We start from the raw sequence: 21,375 nt of genomic DNA, 5'->3' as shown, positions 1-21,375 counted from the left end.
TACCATCACGGCCTACCCCGGATGGGCTAATTAATTGTGCGCCGCCCTATAGGACTCCCAATCACGGCAGGATGTGATACAGCCTGGATTCGAACCAGGGACTGTCACTGAGATGCGGTGCCTTAGATCGCTGCGCCACTCGGGAGCAATGTTCCAACATCTAGTGGAAAGCCTTCCCAGAAGAGTGGAGGCTGTTATAGCAGCAATGTTCCAACATCTAGTGGAAAGCCTTCCCAGAAGAGTGGAGGCTGTTATAGCAGCAATGTTCCAACATCTAGTGGAAAGCCTTCCCAGAAGAGTGGAGGCTGTTATAGCAGCAATGTTCCAACATCTAGTGGAAAGCCTTCCCAGAAGAGTGGAGGCTGTTATAGCAGCAATGTTCCAACATCTAGTGGAAAGCCTTCCCAGAAGAGTGGAGGCTGTTGTAGCAGCAATGTTCCATCATCTAGTGGAAAGCCTTCCCAGAAGAGTGGAGGCTGTTATAGCAGCAATGTTCCAACATCTAGTGGAAAGCCTTCCCAGAAGAGTGGAGGCTGTTATAGCAGCAAAGGGGCGACCAACTCCATATTAATGCCCATTATTCTGGGCAGCTGTCCACATACTTTTGGTCATGTAGTGTATAAAGGAGGTGAATTAGAGAAGGAGACAGATGTGGGGATAAATAGACTGGGGCGGGTTGAACCCATGCCCAGGGGTCCAATACGTGGTTCCGGGGGTACACAGCACTGCGACTGGGCCCGACTCCGGCACATGGATAGAATGTATTAATCAAGATGGTTTACCTGTCCGTCTCGGCCGATCTTTACAGGCTTGTGTTCATTCCATGAGTTGGAGAGGTGAGCCGTGTTAGTGAACGGCAACTCCCGTCTGAAAACAAATTGGTTGAGCGTAGGATGCAGAAGTCTTAAAACAAGTCTGGGATGACAAAACCCCAAGGTTAAAAGCTCTTTATATGGACATTATCTATTGAGTTCTCTTACGGTCTAGGACCCCCGGGGGAAATCGTCCCGTAATTAATTTTGTCTGAAGTTAGATGTGAATTGTAGCTACCGCTATAGAATAACTATCTTCAAAGTAATGACTCGGGACGTCGAGTTTGATATGAAAGCTTTTTTTAGTAATAATACTTGATCACGTTACATTTAACAACTTTAGATTCTACAGAGCAATGCCAGTAAGATGCTAGCGCAAAGGAGCCATCCCAATCACCTGTCAATTGCACTTAATTAACTAGCGTTCGCTCTCTACTTCCTGTCGCAAGGCATTCTGGAACTTGCAGTCAAAAGCGTAATTCAATACTAACCAATACAATTACATATGTAAATAACTGTAAAGAAATATCTTTAGATACAGCTCAATGAATTAACTTAAACATTAACTCTGTAACACATTAAAGTTAAAACAACCGCATTTATAAAAGAGACGGTTTAGGCCTTACCTGCAGATCCAGTCGATCTTGAACACCCCACCCAGCATCTTGGCGTTCATCCCAGCGGGCAGGACCCAGTGGATGGGAGACCCTCCGTGATGGGACTCAGAGGACAGCCTGGCAAAACCTGCACACACACACACACAGGAGGACACATTCCGTTCACGAGACTTTGTCTCGCCATCTTGCCGCTTTCAGGAGTCAAAAAAGGCGATCAACATTTACACAACATTGGGAAAGCCAACTCCAGTCGTTGGGAGCCTCGACACTTCTGCTGGAGTTGAATACATATATATATATATGGGGATATTAACCATATGAACTTCACCTTGGAACTTGCCGCTCTCCTTGACTGAGAAGACCAGGATGACACTGCGAGCGGAACGGAAGGCAGCGTTCAGTTTCTTCTCATTGACAGGCAAAGTGGACCACACACCCTGGAAATAACACAGTCAACATCCAACTGCTTGTATTCAACATGGTGAAACATTTTCACAACAACTTTAAATTCGGTACGTTTTCTGCAGTTCAAAAAGGCATTTGACAGTGTTTATGTACGGTCTTCCTGAGAGACTACGTCCCCGACTCCGCCCCACGTCTCCCGACCTCCCCAACGCCACCCTACCTCCCCAACGCCGCCCCACCACGTCCCCCAACGCCGCCCCACCACCCCCCCAACGCCGCCCCACCACGTCCCCCAACGCCACCGTCCCCCAACGCCACCGCCCCACCAACGCCACCGCCCCCCCCAACGCCACACCACCCCCCCCCCAAGTCCCCCAACACCGCCCCACCACGTCCCCCAACGCCACCGCCCCCCCCCCCCCCCCCCCCCCAACGCCACCGCCCCACCACGTCCCCCAACGCCACCGCCCCACCACGTCCCCCAATGCCACCGCCCCACCACCCCCCCAACGCCACCGCCCCACCACCCCCCCAACGCCACCGCCCCACCACGTCCCCCAACGCCACCGCCCCACCACGCCGCCCCACCACGTCCCCCAACGCCGCCCCACCACGTCCCCCAACGCCGCCCCACCACGTCCCCCAACGCCGCCCCACCACGTCCCCCAACACCGCCCCACCACCTCCCCCAACACCGCCCCACCACCTCCCCAACCCCGCCGTAGTCACTATATGATGCACTACTTCTGAGTTAAAGGGATACTGTGAAATTCTGGCAAACATTCCCCTGTCCTACTTATAGCATTTGTACGTCTGTGCACTTTAAAAAGGAAGTTCATAGTAGTTTCACCAGCCAATGCTAACTAGCGTTAGCGCAATAACTGGAAGACTACAGATACGGTAGCATTGCTAACTTCTGTTATACTGCACACAGAGACATGAAAACGGTATCCGCGAGTTCATCAGACTCTGGGGAAGTAGAACAATAGTATCCGAACGCCCGAGTTTCCCAGCATCCCTTTAAGATACCTTAGCCAGAGTTTCCCAGCATCCCTTTAAGATACCTTAGCCAGAGTTTCCCAGCATCCCTTTAAGCTACCTTAGCCAGAGTTTCCCAGCATCCCTTTAAGCTACCTTAGCCAGAGTTTCCCAGCATCCCTTTAAGATACCTTAGCCAGAGTTTCCCAGCATCCCTTTAAGATACCTTAGCCAGAGTTTCCCAGCATCCCTTTAAGATACCTTAGCCAGAGTTTCCCAGCATCCCTTTAAGATACCTTAGCCAGAGTTTCCCAGCATCCCTTTAAGATACCTTAGCCAGAGTTTCCCAGCATCCCTTTAAGATACCTTAGCCAGAGTTTCCCAGCATCCCTTTAAGATACCTTAGCCAGAGTTTCCCAGCATCCCTTTAAGATACCTTAGCCAGAGTTTCCCAGCATCCCTTTAAGATACCTTAGCCAGAGTTTCCCAGCATCCCTTTAAGATACCTTAGCCAGAGTTTCCCAGCATCCCTTTAAGATACCTTAGCCAGAGTTTCCCAGCATCCCTTTAAGATACCTTAGCCTTGGCCAGGGAGACGTTCTCATGGTTGTTGCTCTTGATCATGAAGAACCGAGCGTCTCGTACGACGTACTTCAGCTTGCTGATCTGGTTCTTGCGGACGGCGCGGACAGACAAGGACTTCTCGTGTGTCTTCTCAGATCCTGGAGAACACCACACCGCATTTTTCAAATACATGCAAATAACTTATTCGTAGCACATGCCATGGCTGCAACAACAAAACAAACTCAAGAACAAGAGATAAATCGATACATTGATTCTTCAGTAACGACAAAACGGACAGTGTGCTTTGAAGGATATAACCACTCCGAGATAAGCGTTCAAATGTTTAAGACGCATCAGTCCGTGGGAGCCCAAACCGATCCAAAAGGGTGCATTGCTAATAAAACCATTTATTTTTTAATTTTTTTAATTTTTTTACCTTTATTTAACTAGGCAAGTCAGTTAAGAACAAATTCTTATTTTCAGTGATGGCCTAGGAACAGTGGGTTAACTGCCTGTTCAGGGGCAGAACGACAGATTTGTACCTTGTCAGCTCGGGGATTTGAACTTGCAACCTTCCGGTTACTAGTCCAACGCTCTAACCACTAGGCTACGCTGCCAATTCCAATGTTATGAATGACCAGTTGACTAATGATTTGTCTTATTCCTCTTATCTGTTGTGTGTGAATTGGTGAGTCCCCTACTTCAGCCTTATTCCTCTTATCTGTTGTGTGTGAATTGGTGAGTCCCCTACTTCAGTCTTATTCCTCTTATCTGTTGTGTGTGAATTGGTGAGTCCTCTCCTTCAGTCTTATTCCTCTTATCTGTTGTGTGTGAATTGGTGAGTCCCCTACTTCAGTCTTATTCCTCTTATCTGTTGTGTGTGAATTGGTGAATCCTCTATTTCAGTCTTATTCCTCTTATCTGTTGTGTGTGAATTGGTGAGTCCTCTCCTTCAGTCTTATTCCTCTTATCTGTTGTGTGTGAATTGGTGAGTCCGCTCCTTCAGCCTTATCAAACTTGTCTGCATGTAACCGAGTATAACACGGACTTAAAAGTCAGATAACTGTCCTACCCGTGTGTAAGACGCAGCTGCTGTAAGACGCCAACGAGAGGTAGACCTACCCTATTCCTTGTTCTAATATTGGTAGGCTACATCTGCATGGGAAATGATAGGCTTTATTCATTGAGGGACAACCACTGTAATTTGCTTGAAATGTAAGAGTTTTTTTTTAAACCGGCAGAGGTGTGTATGTTAGCGGAGTGGACAACTCACATCTAGCTGCCGATCGGGTCTTTTCCATTAACAGGTTCACCGTACTAAATCTTTTTGGTAGTTGTGGTTGAATACAGTCAGTGCATTGGGTCATTTTGACATCAACAGTGTAAAAAGTGTAATTTCATAACTGGGACAGAAATCATATTTTTTTTGCGAGCTACACTGGTGTTATAGCAGCGTTATATTATTTAATGTCATAGCTATTTTCTAAAAGATAAATATTTACATATTACTAGCTCAAAACATTTTAAAATCTGCTAAACGACAAGTTCATCAGTGGAAAGTGGCGGGGAGGGGGGGAGGACAAAAACAACAACCCCCCCACCCATTCTGACACACAGAGCCACTCAGCCAATCAGCACAGAGCCACTCAGCCAATCAGCACAGAGCCACTCAGCCAATCAGCACAGAGCCACTCAGCCAATCAGCACAGAGCCACTCAGCACAGAGCCACTCAGCCAATCAGCACAGAGCCACTCAGCAAGGAGCCACTCGGCCAATCAGCACAGAGCCACTCGGCCCGGAGCCACTCGGCCAATCAGCCCGGAGCCACTCGGCCCGGAGCCACTCGGCCCGGAGCCACTCGGCCCGGAGCCACTCGGCCCGGAGCCACTCGGCCCGGAGCCACTCGGCCCGGAGCCACTCGGCCCGGAGCCACTCGGCACGGAGCCACTCGGCCCGGAGCCACTCGGCACGGAGCCACTCGGCACGGAGCCACTCGGCACGGAGCCACTCGGCACGGAGCCACTCGGCACGGAGCCACTCGGCACGGAGCCACTCGGCACGGAGCCACTCGGCACGGAGCCACTCGGCACGGACAGATTACAGCCCGGCTCCTGAGCTCCATCACTATCAGATATTGAATGGAAAATGAATGTGTAACAATTGTTAGTGCATCAAACGGTATGGATTAATGGAGGTATGGATTAAAGAAAGGTAAAATAATAAAAAAAATGGATTAGTTTCTGGGTTTTTACTTAGATAGCCCCCATATGGCTGATCTACAGATACTCAACACTATCAACTGCAACTCTGTTGATATACAAAATCGCTTCGCTAGGGTTAAGGTTACGGTTCGTTCAAACGGGCATCTACTGAACCATCTATTTGGGAATTGTCCAAAATAAAGTGACCTAATAATCCCCAGTTTACAATTAGTTCATTCATCCCCCTCCTCTCCCCTGTAACTATTCCCCAGGTCGTTGCTGCAAATGAGAACGTGTTCTCAGTCAACTTACCTGGTAAAATAACGGTAAAATACATAAAAAAATAATAATAAAAAAAGACACGCATTTCAACCTGAATTATCTCAATTCTCTTCTTATTTGACACATCCAGGTAGACAGCAACCCACGGTGACCTTTGTAACAACAGATTATAGGTACAACGAACCGTGCAAAGGCCTGATGCACTTCATGAAGCATTTCGATTAGTAGGAATTGTATGTTTGAATTGGTACTGGTGATCATGCTATTACTACAACAGTGAACTAGGAGGGTGTAAAGTGATCATGCTATTACTACAACAGTGAACTAGGAGGGTGTAAAGTGGCCATGCTATTAATACAACAGTGAACTAGGAGGGTGTAAAGTAACCATGCTATTACTACAACAGTGAACTAGGAGAGTAAAGTGACCATGCTATTACTACAACAGTGAACTAGGAGGGTGTAAAGTAACCATGCTATTACTACAACAGTGAACTAGGAGGGTGTAAAGTGACCATGCTATTACTACAACAGTGAACTAGGAGGGTGTAAAGTGACCATGCTATTACTACAACAGTGAACTAGGAGGGTGTAAAGTGATCATGCTATTACTACAACAGTGAACTAGGAGAGTGTAAAGTGATCATGCTATTACTACAACAGTGAACTAGGAGGGTGTAAAGTGATCATGCTATTACTACAACAGTGAACTAGGAGAGTGTAAAGTGGCCATGCTATTACTACAACAGTGAACTAGGAGGGTGTAAAGTGACCATGCTATTACTACAACAGTGAACTAGGAGTGTAAAGTGGCCATGCTATTACTACAACAGTGAACTAGGAGGGTGTAAAGTGACCATGCTATTACTACAACAGTGAACTAGGAGGGTGTAAAGTGACCATGCTATTACTACAACAGTGAACTAGGAGGGTGCAAAGTATGGGTGAATAAAAGAGTCTGACAAAGATTGTGGAAAGAAAAGCCAAAGAGTGTGTCCCAATAATCTCTTCTTCCTCCTGAAGTGTGCACTTCTTCACTAATTCCCACAACTGTAGTAACCATTGAATTGGTGTAGGCATAGACTAGAGGGAGTTCTCTGTTATCAGTCATTTCTTTCTTAATCCATGAAGGGAAGTGAACAAGTGCACACTTGGGAGGAGGGACAGATAAATTGGGACATAACCCATGTGAATGTTGAGCAGGTGTGTATTACCTGAAGAGCCAGAGCCAGAGAGAACAGACTCCCCATCAGAGAAGGACACGGACTCAGACTGGGAGTCGCTGACTTCACTGCGAGTGTCGTAATCATTTGCCGCATTCTTGGCTCTCTGATCCACTTCCTGCACCTCATACTCTTCCTCCTCGCCCTCCACGTTGGATCGGTGTCCCTCGGAGGACTCGGCCGTGCTGCCCGTATCCTGGTCTGATGCCCCCTCTTCTTCTTCTGCTTCCTTAGAGGGGCTGACCCTGCCCTCCTCAATGGGAGGACTCAGCTTCTAGACAACAGAACAGATGGACATCCGTAACCTAACCCTCAGTCTCTACGGAACAGATGGACATCCGTAACCTAACCCTCAGTCTCTACGGAACAGACGGACATCAGTAACCTAACCCTCAGTCTCTACGGAACAGATGGACATCAGTAACCTAACCCTCAGTCTCTACGGAACAGATGGACATCAGTAACCTAACCCTCAGTCTCTACGGAACAGATGGACATCAGTAACCTAACCCTCAGTCTCTACGGAACAGATGGACATCAGTAACCTAACCCTCAGTCTCTACGGAACAGATGGACATCAGTAACCTAACCCTCAGTCTCTACGGAACAGATGGACATCAGTAACCTAACCCTCAGTCTCTACGGAACAGATGGACATCAGTAACCTAACCCTCAGTCTCTACGGAACAGATGGACATCAGTAACCTAACCCTCAGTCTCTACAGAACACAGAGGAAGGACTAGTGTTGCATGGTATACCGAAGCTTCTGTACTTTTTCGATACTAGAACATTAAAAACGGTTCGGTACTCAACTTGTTACTTTCGGTACTTATGTCAAAATGTGTCTCACGTCGTCTACTGATTGAGAGAGGACCAAGTCTGTCAGCACAGCCGATGTCTCCTTATAGTGTGAGGGCACTGACTGCTCCACTTAGTCATACTGACTCTAGTCTGTCCCGAGGAACCACCGGGAGTCTGTCCCGAGGAACCACCGGGAGTCTGTCCCGAGGAACCACCGGGAGTCTGTCCCGAGGAACCACCGGGAGTCTGTCCCGAGGAACCACCGGGAGTCTGTCCCGAGGAACCACCGGGAGTCTGTCCCGAGGAACCACCGGGAGTCTGTCCCGAGGAACCACCGGGAGTCTGTCCCGAGGAACCACCGGGAGTCTGTCCCGAGGAACCACCGGGAGTCTGTCCCGAGGAACCACCGGGAGTCTGTCCCGAGGAACCACCGGGAGTCTGTCCCGAGGAACCACCGGGAGTCTGTCCCGAGGAACCACCGGGAGTCTGTCCCGAGGAACCACCGGGAGTCTGTCCCGAGGAACCACCGGGAGTCTGTCCCGAGGAACCACCGGGAGTCTGTCCCGAGGAACCACCGGGAGTCTGTCCCGAGGAACCACCGGGAGTCTGTCCCGAGGAACCACCGGGAGTCTGTCCCGAGGAACCACCGGGAGTCTGTCCCGAGGAACCACCGGGAGTCTGTCCCGAGGAACCACCGGGAGTCTGTCCCGAGGAACCACCGGGAGTCTGTCCCGAGGAACCACCGGGAGTCTGTCCCGAGGAACCACCGGGAGTCTGTCCCGAGGAACCACTGGGAGTCTGGACTGTCTCATGTTAACTTCTTTATAACATGAGTGGAGCTAACACATATGAATAATGGAACACGGCATGAAGAAATGTTGAATCTGTTAATTACTGTTCGCAAAACAATGTTAATTACAGATTAAAACACTTTGAAATGCGAGAAGATACCGGTAGCTTCCAGCTTTGTAGGACAACTTTCCTATAGGCCTATTTTAACACTGAAAAGTTACATACAAGGATAACATATTACATTTCAAATTATTCATTTAATAAAGACAAACTTTTCAATTTAGCCTTTGGTTTTTATGATGAGCGCCCCATAAAAATAAAAATAAACTGGTAGCTGACTGGTAGCCTACACGTGTGTAGCCTGTTGGTTATGTCGGCCAATCAAAGCAGCAACGAGTCTCAATGTGTAGCAAGTGGAGTGAGAGTTCACTAATGGAAGATGGAGTAAAATTACAGAATTAGAAGTTAGCGAAATGAGAGAGTAGGCTACAACGAGCAACAGAGAGAGAGGCTGTAACTTTCAGGGTGTGGCCAGCCTACTTATCTCTGGTACTTTTCTGGGTGTGGCCAGCCTACTTTCCCGGGTGTGGCCAGCCTACTTATTTCTGGTACTTTTCTGGGCGTGGCCAGCCTACTTTCCCCCAGTAAAATGCAAAAGATTAACTTTAAGCAAAACATAAGGACATGTATCTGACTCCATTCTTTCTATGATAGGCCTAAACATTATCAATATGATGGCCATGCATCTTGCTTTTTCATTGTAAGCTCATATACTTGTGGCTGTCAGCCAAGTAGCGTTGAATTTCCGTTGTCACCAGATAAAAAGCTATTTTCTACTTGATTTTTGGGACAGAAACAATGTGTGGCTAGTTAAATACTATATATATATATATATATATATATCCTGTTCAATGGCCACCCTGGAAGGTTTTCACTTTTGAACAGCAGGTGAGTGCCAATATCTACAAGGTAGAAACAATTCATGCCCACCAGGACCAGAATTGAACAGCCCTGCAGCTATGCTAAAGTAATTTCCCCCCCATGATCCTTAGTAAAGCTGCTCCTACCTCGGTGGTGAGCTCAGGCATGATCCTTAGTAAAGCTGCTCCTACCTCGGTGGTGAGCTCAGGCATGATCCTTAGTAAAGCTGCTCCTACCTCGGTGGTGAGCTCAGGCATGATCCTTAGTAAAGCTGCTCCTACCTCGGTGGTGAGCTCAGGCATGATCCTTAGTAAAGCTGCTCCTACCTCGGTGGTGAGCTCAGGCATGATCCTTAGTAAAGCTGCTCCTACCTCGGTGGTGAGCTCAGGCATGATCCTTAGTAAAGCTGCTCCTACCTCGGTGGTGAGCTCAGGCATGATCCTTAGTAAAGCTGCTCCTACCTCGGTGGTGAGCTCAGGCATGATCCTTAGTAAAGCTGCTCCTACCTCGGTGGTGAGCTCAGGCATGATCCTTAGTAAAGCTGCTCCTACCTCGGTGGTGAGCTCAGGCATGATCCTTAGTAAAGCTGCTCCTACCTCGGTGGTGAGCTCAGGCATGATCCTTAGTAAAGCTGCTCCTACCTCGGTGGTGAGCTCAGGCATGATCCTGTGTCTGTCCGGCTCTCTCCTGCGGCCCAGGGTCTTGTCAGAGTGGGCTGCGTTGTGAGGCTCCCCTCTCTGCGCCCCACCATCTCTCATAGGATGGGTCTTCCTGTCCTCATAGTATCCTTCAGTATCGTACTCGGGGGGGTGCCGTCCCCTCCTGGGGTTGACTGGCTTTGTCCCGCTAGCCCCAGCCGAGGGGGCTGATCTCTTAGTGGCGTGTCTGGTGGTGGTGTGAGCCGTGGGTCGCAGACGCTTCGGCACGTGGTTATCCCCTCGGTTGTTCTTCCTCTTAGAACCTGGAGTGAGAGTGGAGGGGGGAGGGTGGGGGGTGGGGGGGGGGGGGGGGGGGGGCATTCATCTTCAAATATTAAAAGGCCAATATTTAACCTGGTCTGTTTAGAGCTCTTGGGTCTGTTTGGGACTGAATCGATACAAGCTGAAAGATCTGGGTTTTCTTAGCGTGTTGCACCCTTATTCAACCGATCCGTTTGTGCTCTTGCCAGCTCCATTGCAAACCGGGATAATTACTATGAGTGGATTTAGCATTGACGGCACAAACAGACACTCGGGCTAACCAATATAGGCTTTTAAAAAAATCGGGCCAATTCTCAGAACCGTGTGGTTAAAAAAAAAGGTACCTTTTTTCTGGTTGACGTGCTGTTCACTCTCAGGGTTATAGAGCTCGTCATCCTGGTCAGGGGCCTCGGTGAGGATGTCATCCAGGACGTTGAGCTCTCCCTCTGGGACGACAGATTCAACCACAGTTAGACATAGCAGATGTTCTATTAAAAACACAGAGTGCACTACCTTTGATCAAGGCCCATAGAGCTCTGGTCAGAACTAGTGCACTACCTTTGATCAAGGCCCATAGAGCTCTGGTCAGAACTAGTGCACTACCTTTGATCAAGGCCCTTAGAGCTCTGGTCAGAACTAGTGCACTACCTTTGATCAAGGCCCATAGAGCTCTGGTCAGAACTAGTGCACTACCTTTGATCAAGGCCCATAGAGCTCTGGTCAGAACTAGTGCACTACCTTTGATCAAGGCCCATAGAGCTCTGGTCAGAACTAGTGCACTACCTTTGATCAAGGCCCATAGAGCTCTGGTCAGAACTAGTGCACTACCTTTGATCAAGGCCCATAGAGCTCTGGTCAGAACTAGTGCACTACCTTTGATCAAGGCCCATAGAGCTCTGGTCAGAACTAGTGCACTACCTTTGATCAAGGCCCATAGAGCTCTGGTCAGAACTAGTGCACTACCTTTGATCAAGGCCCATAGAGCTCTGGTCAGAACTAGTGCACTACCTTTGATCAAGGCCCATAGAGCTCTGGTCAGAACTAGTGCACTACCTTTGATCAAGGCCCATAGAGCTCTGGTCAGAACTAGTGCACTACCTTTGATCAAGGCCCATAGAGCTCTGGTCAGAACTAGTGCACTACCTTTGATCAAGGCCCATAGAGCTCTGGTCAGAACTAGTGCACTACCTTTGATCAAGGCCCATAGAGCTCTGGTCAGAACTAGTGCACTACCTTTGATCAAGGCCCATAGAGCTCTGGTCAGAACTAGTGCACTACCTTTGATCAAGGCCCATAGAGCTCTGGTCAGAACTAGTGCACTACCTTTGATCAAGGCCCATAGAGCTCTGGTCAGAACTAGTGCACTACCTTTGATCAAGGCCCATAGAGCTCTGGTCAGAACTAGTGCACTACCTTTGATCAAGGCCCATAGAGCTCTGGTCAGAACTAGTGCACTACCTTTGATCAAGGCCCATAGAGCTCTGGTCAGAACTAGTGCACTACCTTTGATCAAGGCCCATAGAGCTCTGGTCAGAACTAGTGCACTACCTTTGATCAAGGCCCATAGAGCTCTGGTCAGAACTAGTGCACTACCTTTGATCAAGGCCCATAGAGCTCTGGTCAGAACTAGTGCACTACCTTTGATCAAGGCCCATAGAGCTCTGGTCAGAACTAGTGCACTACCTTTGATCAAGGCCCATAGAGCTCTGGTCAGAACTAGTGCACTACCTTTGATCAAGGCCCATAGAGCTCTGGTCAGAACTAGTGCACTACCTTTGATCAAGGCCCATAGAGCTCTGGTCAGAACTAGTGCACTACCTTTGATCAAGGCCCATAGAGCTCTGGTCAGAACTAGTGCACTACCTTTGATCAAGGCCCATAGAGCTCTGGTCAGAACTAGTGCACTACCTTTGATCAAGGCCCATAGAGCTCTGGTCAGAACTAGTGCACTACCTTTGATCAAGGCCCATAGAGCTCTGGTCAGAACTAGTGCACTACCTTTGATCAAGGCCCATAGAGCTCTGGTCAGAACTAGTGCACTACCTTTGATCAAGGCCCATAGAGCTCTGGTCAGAACTAGTGCACTACCTTTGATCAAGGCCCATAGAGCTCTGGTCAGAACTAGTGCACTACCTTTGATCAAGGCCCATAGAGCTCTGGTCAGAACTAGTGCACTACCTTTGATCAAGGCCCATAGAGCTCTGGTCAGAACTAGTGCACTACCTTTGATCAAGGCCCATAGAGCTCTGGTCAGAACTAGTGCACTACCTTTGATCAAGGCCCATAGAGCTCTGGTCAGAACTAGTGCACTACCTTTGATCAAGGCCCATAGAGCTCTGGTCAGAACTAGTGCACTACCTTTGATCAAGGCCCATAGAGCTCTGGTCAGAACTAGTGCACTACCTTTGATCAAGGCCCATAGAGCTCTGGTCAGAACTAGTGCACTACCTTTGATCAAGGCCCATAGAGCTCTGGTCAGAACTAGTGCACTACCTTTGATCAAGGCCCATAGAGCTCTGGTCAGAACTAGTGCACTACCTTTGATCAAGGCCCATAGAGCTCTGGTCAGAACTAGTGCACTACCTTTGATCAAGGCACTATGTTGGGCAGGGCTGACCAATCCAGGTCCTGTAGGGAGGAAACACTTCTGGTTTTCAACCTCGCTTTCTAAAAATCAGGGACTAATTCAGACCTGGGACACCAGGTGAGTGCAATTAACTACCAGTAGAAACAAAAACAAAAAACAAGTGATTACGGGAACAGGATGCTTTTTGGGACGTAACCAGCATTAGCCGTTTATAATTAGTAGCATTAGCCGTTTATAATTAGTAGCATTAGTGGTTAATAATTAGTAGCATTAGCGGTTTATAATTAGTAGTATTAGCGGTTTATAATTAGTAGCATTAGCGGTTTATAATTAGTAGCATTAGCGGTTTATAATTAGTAGCATTAGCGGTTTATAATTAGTAGCATTAGCGGTTTATAATTAGTAGCATTAGTGTGTGCACAACAGAGTTGAGCACCTACGGCCTAGCGAACTGATGTTTGGACTGGCCTTGTTGCCTGCGTACAGGGCTAATCAATTGTTATTAGTTATCATCCTCATCATTAAACTAGTTAGACCCACAGGAGACAAGTCATCCAAGCCTCTAGCCTCGGCTAGAGCTAGGAGTGGGGGGGGTGCACAACTCAGGCAATCGAGTTGCACAGTTCTGCTTGATCTCGGTCGTCGCGGTGCATTCTGGGTACACTCGGACAAGGAGACCTCTCCTTCAAGGAGTCAATTGGACACTAGCACAAAAAAAACCTCTATATAACTATAGGATTCTCCAGTCATTTCCTGCTGGGATTCGTCTCTCTTCCTGTTATACTATCTTTGCCCAGACCGGCCACTTGGCTTCCTCTACTCACCATATTCGGTGGGGGGAGTGGAAATTCCAAAATGGATGCTTTAGATTTATACGTCAGGTGGAAACGTTGGTCTCTTTGTTCCATCTGTATCTTCACAATTGGCTCATTCATCCCCCTCCTCTCCCCTGTAACTATTCCCCAGGTCGTTGCTGCAAATGAGAACGTGTTCTCAGTCAACTTACCTGGTAAAATAACGGTAAAATTAAAAAAAAAAAAAAAAAATATTGGCTGTACGAACATGGGAAGAAACTGCTTCTCCAATTGAAAGCCCCCGGGTCACACTTGTAAGCCATGTCATTGGCTGACGTTGGCTTACCTAAACTCACGTCGGTCGTCTGGCAGCGAACTGCCCACGTCAAATCAAAAAGACATTCCTTAGATATAAAGGTGTTTTTGACAACAACAAAAAAAATGAACAGTTTGTCACTTTCACGAGGTTGGAGTAATAATGTGTTCCAACTAAATAAGAATTTGTTGATTGCCTAGTTAAATAAACTGATTGCCTAGTTAAATTAAATAAATAAAACGACTAGCTTGAAATCAAGGTTGTGCCTTTAGATCGAGAAAATTGAACCACTAAGGAATAAGAATTCTCATTGCCTTCTCAAATCAGATGTTATTGGTCAAATACGCATATTTAGCAGATGTTATTGTGGGTGTAGCGAAATGCTTGTGTTTCTAACTCCAACTGTGTAGTACGGTAATATCTAACAATTCACAACAATACACACACATCTCAAAAGTAAAATAATGGAATTAATATATATAAATATTAGGACGAGCAATGTCAGTGGCATTGACTAAAATACAGTAGAATAGAATACAGTATATACATGTGAGATGAGTAAAGCAGTATGTAAACATTATTCAAGTGACCAGTGATTCCATGTCTATGTATAGAGGGCAGCAGCCTCTAAGGTGGAGGGTGGAGTAACATTATTAAAGTGACCAGTGATTCCCTGTCTATGTATAGAGGGCAGCAGCCTCTAAGGTACAGGGTGGAGTAACATTATTAAAGTGTGATTCCATGTCTATGTATAGAGGGCAGCAGCCTCTAAGGTACAGGGTGGAGTAACATTATTAAAGTGTGATTCCATGTCTATGTATAGAGGGCAGCAGTCTCTAAGGTGCAGGGTGGAGTAACATTATTAAAGTGACCAGTGATTCCCTGTCTATGTATAGAGGGCAGCAGACTCTAAGGTACAGGGTTGAGTAACATTATTAAAGTGTGATTCCATGTCTATGTATATAGGGCAGCAGTCTCTAAGGTGGAGGGTGGAGTAACATTATTAAAGTGACCAGTGATTCCATGTCTATGTATAGAGGGCAGCAGCCTCTAAGGTGGAGGGTGGAGTAACATTATTAAAGTGACCAGTGATTCCCTATCTATGTATATAGGTCAGCAGACTCTAAGGTGCAGGGTTGAGTAACCGGGTGGTAGCCGGCTAGTGATGGCTGTCTTGATGGCCTTGAGATAGAAGGTCCCAGCTTTGATGCACCTGTACTGACAACGCTTTCTGGATGATAGCGGGGTGAACAGAAAGGGGGACACCTAGTCAGTTGTCCAACAATGTATTCAACTGAAATGCGTCTTCCGCATTTAACCTTAACCCGTCTGAATCAGAGAGGAGCGGGGGGCTCCCTTAAATCAACATCTTCGGCGCCCGGGGAACAGTGGATTAACTGCCTTGCTCAGGGGCAGAACAACAGATGTTTACCTTGTCAGCTCGGGGGATTCGATCCAGCAACCTTCTGGTTACTGGCCCAACGCTCTAACCACTAGGCTACCAGTCGTGGCACGGGTGGTTGATGTCCTGATTATTATTATTTTTCCTTCCTGTGACATCGGGTGCTGTAGGTGTCCTGAACGGCAGGCAGTGTGTCCCCCGGTGATGCATTGGGCTGACCGCACCACCCTCTGGAGGGACCTGCGGTTGCGGGCGGTGCAGTTGCCGTACCAGCCGGTGATGCATTGGGATGACCGCACCACCCTCTGGAGGGACCTGCGGTTGCAGGCGGTGCAGTTGCCGTACCAGCCGGTGATGCATTGGGATGACCGCACCACCCTCTGGAGGGACCTGCGGTTGCAGGCGGTGTAGTTGCCGTACCAGCCGGTGATGCATTGGGATGACCGCACCACCCTCTGGAGGGACCTGCGGTTGCAGGCGGTGTAGTTGCCGTACCAGCCGGTGATGCATTGGGATGACCGCACCACCCTCTGGAGGGACCTGCGGTTGCAGGCGGTGCAGCTGCCGTACCAGCCGGTGATGCATTGGGATGACCGCACCACCCTCTGGAGGGACCTGCAGTTGCAGGCGGTGCAGTTGCCGTACCAGCCGGTGATGCGGCCCGACAGGATGCTATCAGGAACAATGGTGGACATTTTGAAGCAAGTGGGGACAGCAGACACTGTCTCTGTACTGACATTTTGCCATTTTTAAATGTAACCTTTAACTAGACGAGTCAGTTAAGAATTTGTTCTTATTTACAATGACGGCCTACACCTGGCCAAACCCGGACGACCCTGGGCTTTGTTAAAATCCCCAGCTACAATAAATGCAGCCTCAGGATGTGATTTCTAAACCCTAAACCCCAGCCTGGTCTAGAAGGGTGCAATTGAGGCCTGCATGTGGGCATTCCTGCATTTCTAGGGCGTTCCTGCGTGTGGGCGTTCCTGCGTGTGGGCGTTCCTGCGTGTGGGCGTTCCTGCGTGTGGGCGTTCCTGCGTGTGGGCGTTCCTGCGTGTGGGCGTTCCTGCGTGTGGGCGTTCCTGCATGTGGGCGTTCCTGCCTCTTTATACTTCTACTGGTCCCTTTTTAAGCTAGTACAGGCACTCCAGTAGTACAGTAGGTGCATAATAACGTTGGATGGCAGCCGCCGATAAACCCCACAGAAGGAGCGGGGGCGACAACAGTAGCTAGCTGGCTGTGCACCGGTAGACAGTGTCCTTCGTTCCCAACTGTCTGGTACTGCTTTCCCGCAGTTATGTTAATGACCGCAGGGGCAGGTGGGAGTTTAGGACACTGTGTGCTAGCTTAGCCAGCTAGTCCGGTACACAGCAGGCTGGGGCGACACCAAATCTGTGTCGACCCTGTGTGTTAGCTAACAAGCATGCTAGCTAACATAGGGTGTCCTTAACTACCAAGCTAGCTAGTAGCTAACACACGGTGTTGCTCCAGCCTCCCGCCTGCTGTGCTAGCGGGAGGCAGGGGTGACCGGCAGACAGTGTCCTTTGCCCCCACCTGTCGGGCAACGAGTTCCCCGTAGTTCTCTTGACAGGGGTGATGGGGTTGTTCATGCAGGAACCAATGGGGTGCTCGAGGAGAGGATGTTCACACATTTTAGTCATTTAGCAAACGCTCTCATCCAGAGTGCATACATTTTCACATTTGAACCAATGGGATCGTTGAGGGGGGTGTTAATGAAGGAACCAATGGGATAGTCGAGGGGGGGTGTTAATGAAGGAACCAATGGGATAGTCGAGGGGGTGTTAATGAAGGAACCAATGGGATAGTCGAGGGGGGTGTTAATGAAGGAACCAATGGGATAGTCGAGGGGGGTGTTAATGAAGGAACCAATGGGATAGTCGAGGGGGTGTTAATGAAGGAACCAATGGGATAGTTGAGGGGGGGTGTTCATGAAGGAACCAATGGGATCGTCGAGGGGGTGTTAATGAAGGAACCAATGGGATAGTCGAGGGGGGTGTTCATGAAGGAACCAATGGGATAGTCGAGGGGGGGTGTTCATGAAGGAACCAATGGGATAGTCGAGGGGGGGTGTTCATGAAGGAACCAATGGGATAGTCGAGGGGGGGTGTTAATGAAGGAACCATTGGGATAGTCGAGGGGGGTGTTAATGAAGAAACCAATGGGATAGTCGAGGGGGTGTTAATGAAGGAACCAATGGGATAGTCGAAGGGGCCCAGAATTGCACACTATTTGGCCTGGTCTGCTTGGCCAACGTTCCCGGAAGTCTCACGCATCTGGTTTTAGAAACTGTGGTAACTGTGGTGCTGTTATCTTTGCTAATTAGCTATAACATTAAGACTAGTATCTAGTAACCAAATTAGTATTATAACTCGCTAACTAGCTATCGAAACGTGGTAACGATAACCTGGCTTTGTGTAAATTAATATTAGCATGTTTAAATGAACTCACTGACTGGCCATTCTAAAAGCCAGTTGGGAGAAACTGGACTAGCTAACGTTCGCGTCGTTGACAAAACTCACTTACGTTATTGTCCCCATGGGGAAATTGTTGTTGCAGTATCATGTAACTTACACGTTTAAAGTGGCGTTTAAATACAAAACAAAAATTGACAATACAACTTTTATAACAGTTACATACCATTATATTTTTTTTAAAGACTATCCTGCTGGCCTTACTGAGTCTATAGGAAGATTAGCCCGAGCTATTTAGGATGGATATCACACCTGGCACAAAGGATGGTTAGCAAGCTAGCTAACGTTAGAAACGCAGCCAGAGATATGTATATAATGACGAGATGCTCATGTCTCCGCCCTAACAATGGGAGTCATCCCAGAGTCGGGAAGGCAGGCGACAAGTTTAGGTCCAAAAATAAGCCCATAGAAAAGCATTGGACTTATTTTGGCGAGAGTGAAACCTCTCGCTTCGTCTCTTCCTCTGCAAGACCGCTAGTTGCTAACTACTGCGATTAACGCTACGTACCTTTCTCATCTCGTTTGTCGACCGCCATTTTCCGCCCCTTTCCCTGCTTTCCGCTAACCTTTAGAGGACTCGTTTTGCCTTCTCTCACGGTTGCCCGATATCTAACTAAATACGTATTTAGCAAAAACGTGTTAAAATTATGCCCCCCACCCTTCAATGTTTACTGAAAGTGGGTCTCATCGTAGCTACTAAAATGGCGGATCCCTCCTTTTTCTTCGTGTTCCTTTCCGGCTGAATAGACCCCGTGTTGCGTATTGCTGCCTTTCGCAGGTCGGAGTGCAGATTGCACATTTCTAACAAAAAGGGGAAGCATTTAAATTGTCTATTTAAATTGTGCACTATCTAACCCTACACCCATCCCACTACTTTGGCCCTAAACGATACTACACCAGGCCGTTGGACTGGAAAAGTGGAACCCCTTCTCTCAAAACTCCCTGTAGATCTCCTGCACTAAAATTTCTCTGCTCCTGCAACTACCACATGTATCTTCTGTGATTTCCACTCCGCCAGTGCAGTGCAGTTGATCACCATAGCTATAAACACAAAAAATGTAACCTTACTTAAATAAATCTTCTCAGGATCTACTCACTGGGGGGTTCCCAGTCGAATCCCTCGCCCTTGGGCTATCCTCTTCTGTCCTTACTGCCTCAGTATATGAAACCTTCATCCTCATCGGTCATTGCTCATTCATATATTTCTATGTACATATTCTTATTCCATCCCTTTACTGAGAGATGTGTGTTTTAGGTAGTTGTTGTGGAATTGTTAGATTTACTTGTTGATATTGCTTCACTGTCGGAACTAGAAGCACAAGCATTTCGCTACATTCGCAATACCATCTGATAACCACGTGTATGTGACCAATGAAATGTTATTTGATTTGCCTTCACATGTTCTTGGCACCTAAAGCACCGTAGCGGGTTCAGAACAAACGCCCTCACCGAATATTACAGTCATAGACCGTTTCATCAAAATGAAAGAGTTTTTCAAAAAAACATTTTTTTTTCTACTTGCACACACCCACCCACAGAGAAATCAGTACCATGGACAGCCACATCATATTTAGCTTACGTTGATTGGACTAAATTGTTTCTGATATCTTTTAGTTGTTACTGAATTAGACTAAGCATAGGTGATTTGATTATGTTTGTAAGGTTCTGTATTTATTTTCTTAGTCAACCTTGTGTTCTGTTTCGTTGTGTTCTGGAACGTAGCCCTGTCTTTCATTTTTGTTCATTGATTTCACCCGTTTTAGTTACTCACCTGGTCTCATCAGCTCCTTATTTAGTTCAGTTCATTCTGTGTTGAAGTTGAAATGGTGCTGGAGTAGTGGAGGAAACTCATTTTTTTGACGACGACTTGCGGTAAAACTCTGTGGTTCTAAATCAAGTTGTTTTGAAGTCTGAAAAATGTCAGAAACATTAACTTGCTTGACCCCTGCTGTAGGTCATGTAACTGTTTGTTACATGTAATATTTGCTTTGTGGACTTCCCCAGACAGATGTTGCTCTCCGGTTTTGTGATGAAACAAAGGTGTGGTTGAATTTATTCTGCCACTGTGTCTTATTGTCTCAGCCTTAGACCTATATATCACGGTGTCAAGGCATATGAACTAACAGGTTATAGAGCAAACAGCGCAATTATCACAACACAGATTGTAATATGGCTTTTTTTCCCCCTGACTTTTATTTATTTTATTTCATCTTTATTTAACCAGGTAGGCCAGTTGAGAACAAGTTCTCATTTACAACTGCGACCTGGCCAAGATAAAGCAAAGCAGTGAGACACAAACAACACAGAGTTACACATGGAATAACAAACATACAGTCAATAATAGAATATACTTGGCTTCCCCACTGATTTTACCCACGCACCGCTACTGCTTTTAACACAAATCGTATTTGTCAAATGATTCAGAAACAGGTGTAGACTAACAGTGACATACAGGCCCTTCCCAACAATGCAGAGAGAAAAATAATAACAAGAGGAATAAATACACAATAAGTAACAATACTTATAAACACATGGTGTACAAGTACTGAGTCAATGTGCAGGGGTACCAGGTAATAACATGGCTATAAACACAGTGTACCAGTACTGAGTCAATGTGGCGTAGCAGTCAAACGTCTTTTTGTCCTTGTCGTGTCCGTGTATATATCTTTTTTCTTAGCATATCTTTTTCATATTTTTCCTAAACCTCAACTTCAATATATTCTCCTGCAACCCGCCTCACCCAATGTGGTGTGGATCTGCTATTTTCTAAAGTACTTTTCTTTACTTTCGAACCGGAATTCCCCAATAGAAGCTAGCCAGCTAACTAGCTACTAGCTACTAGTCAGCTTACCACTGCAAGCAGTCATCAGCTAACCTCTAGCTCGGAAATCTCTTGCCAGTTTGCACAACGCGATTCAAACCAGAGCCTACCGGACTTATTTGCTCTCCATATCCCCAGATTCCTACCGCAAGCTCTGAACCTATTAACCTGGATCATCGCAGCTAGCTAGCTGCAATCCGAGTGGCTACTCCTGGCTAACGTCTCTGTCCCGAAGCAAGCACCAATTAGCCTGGAGCTAGCCCATGCTAGACCCATCTCCCGGCTAGCTGAAGAGGTCCATCAGCCACTCTTTGGGCTACAATACCTATTTTGCCGATTGGCCTGGACCCCTTTTACTACACGAAGCCCTGCTAATCCATCACGACTGGACTATCGACGTAATCTGC

General features: G+C 47.4%; 1 protein-coding gene across 3 annotated transcripts in view; it reads right to left on the bottom strand.

Moving 5' to 3' along the window:
• The window catches only part of LOC129810525 (YTH domain-containing protein 1-like), a 49,622-nt gene extending 30,757 nt beyond the window's left edge, over positions 1–18,865 (bottom strand). Inside the window, exons 1-8 of one of the 3 annotated variants that reach the window (XM_055861103.1) lie at positions 18,656–18,865; positions 10,901–11,002; positions 10,239–10,558; positions 7,074–7,356; positions 3,389–3,534; positions 1,758–1,866; positions 1,439–1,556; positions 783–867 (exon numbers count right to left, since the gene is read on the bottom strand). In XM_055861103.1, the coding sequence (XP_055717078.1) occupies positions 783–867; positions 1,439–1,556; positions 1,758–1,866; positions 3,389–3,534; positions 7,074–7,356; positions 10,239–10,558; positions 10,901–11,002; positions 18,656–18,683 (1,191 nt within the window). In that variant the 5' untranslated portion in view covers positions 18,684–18,865. Of the gene's footprint in view, positions 1–782; positions 868–1,438; positions 1,557–1,757; positions 1,867–3,388; positions 3,535–7,073; positions 7,357–9,743; positions 10,559–10,900; positions 11,003–18,655 lie in introns of all 3 variants that reach the window. The other 2 variants (XM_055861094.1, XM_055861084.1) reach the window with 2 other exon arrangements.
• Between the last annotated feature and the right edge of the window lie 2,510 nt (positions 18,866–21,375).

Source organism: Salvelinus fontinalis, chromosome 2 (assembly GCF_029448725.1).
Source record: "Salvelinus fontinalis isolate EN_2023a chromosome 2, ASM2944872v1, whole genome shotgun sequence".
NCBI classification, from domain to species: Eukaryota; Metazoa; Chordata; class Actinopteri; order Salmoniformes; family Salmonidae; genus Salvelinus; species Salvelinus fontinalis.
Note: the sequence above shows the minus strand (reverse complement) of the source record. Positions and strands in the feature narration are given on the sequence as shown.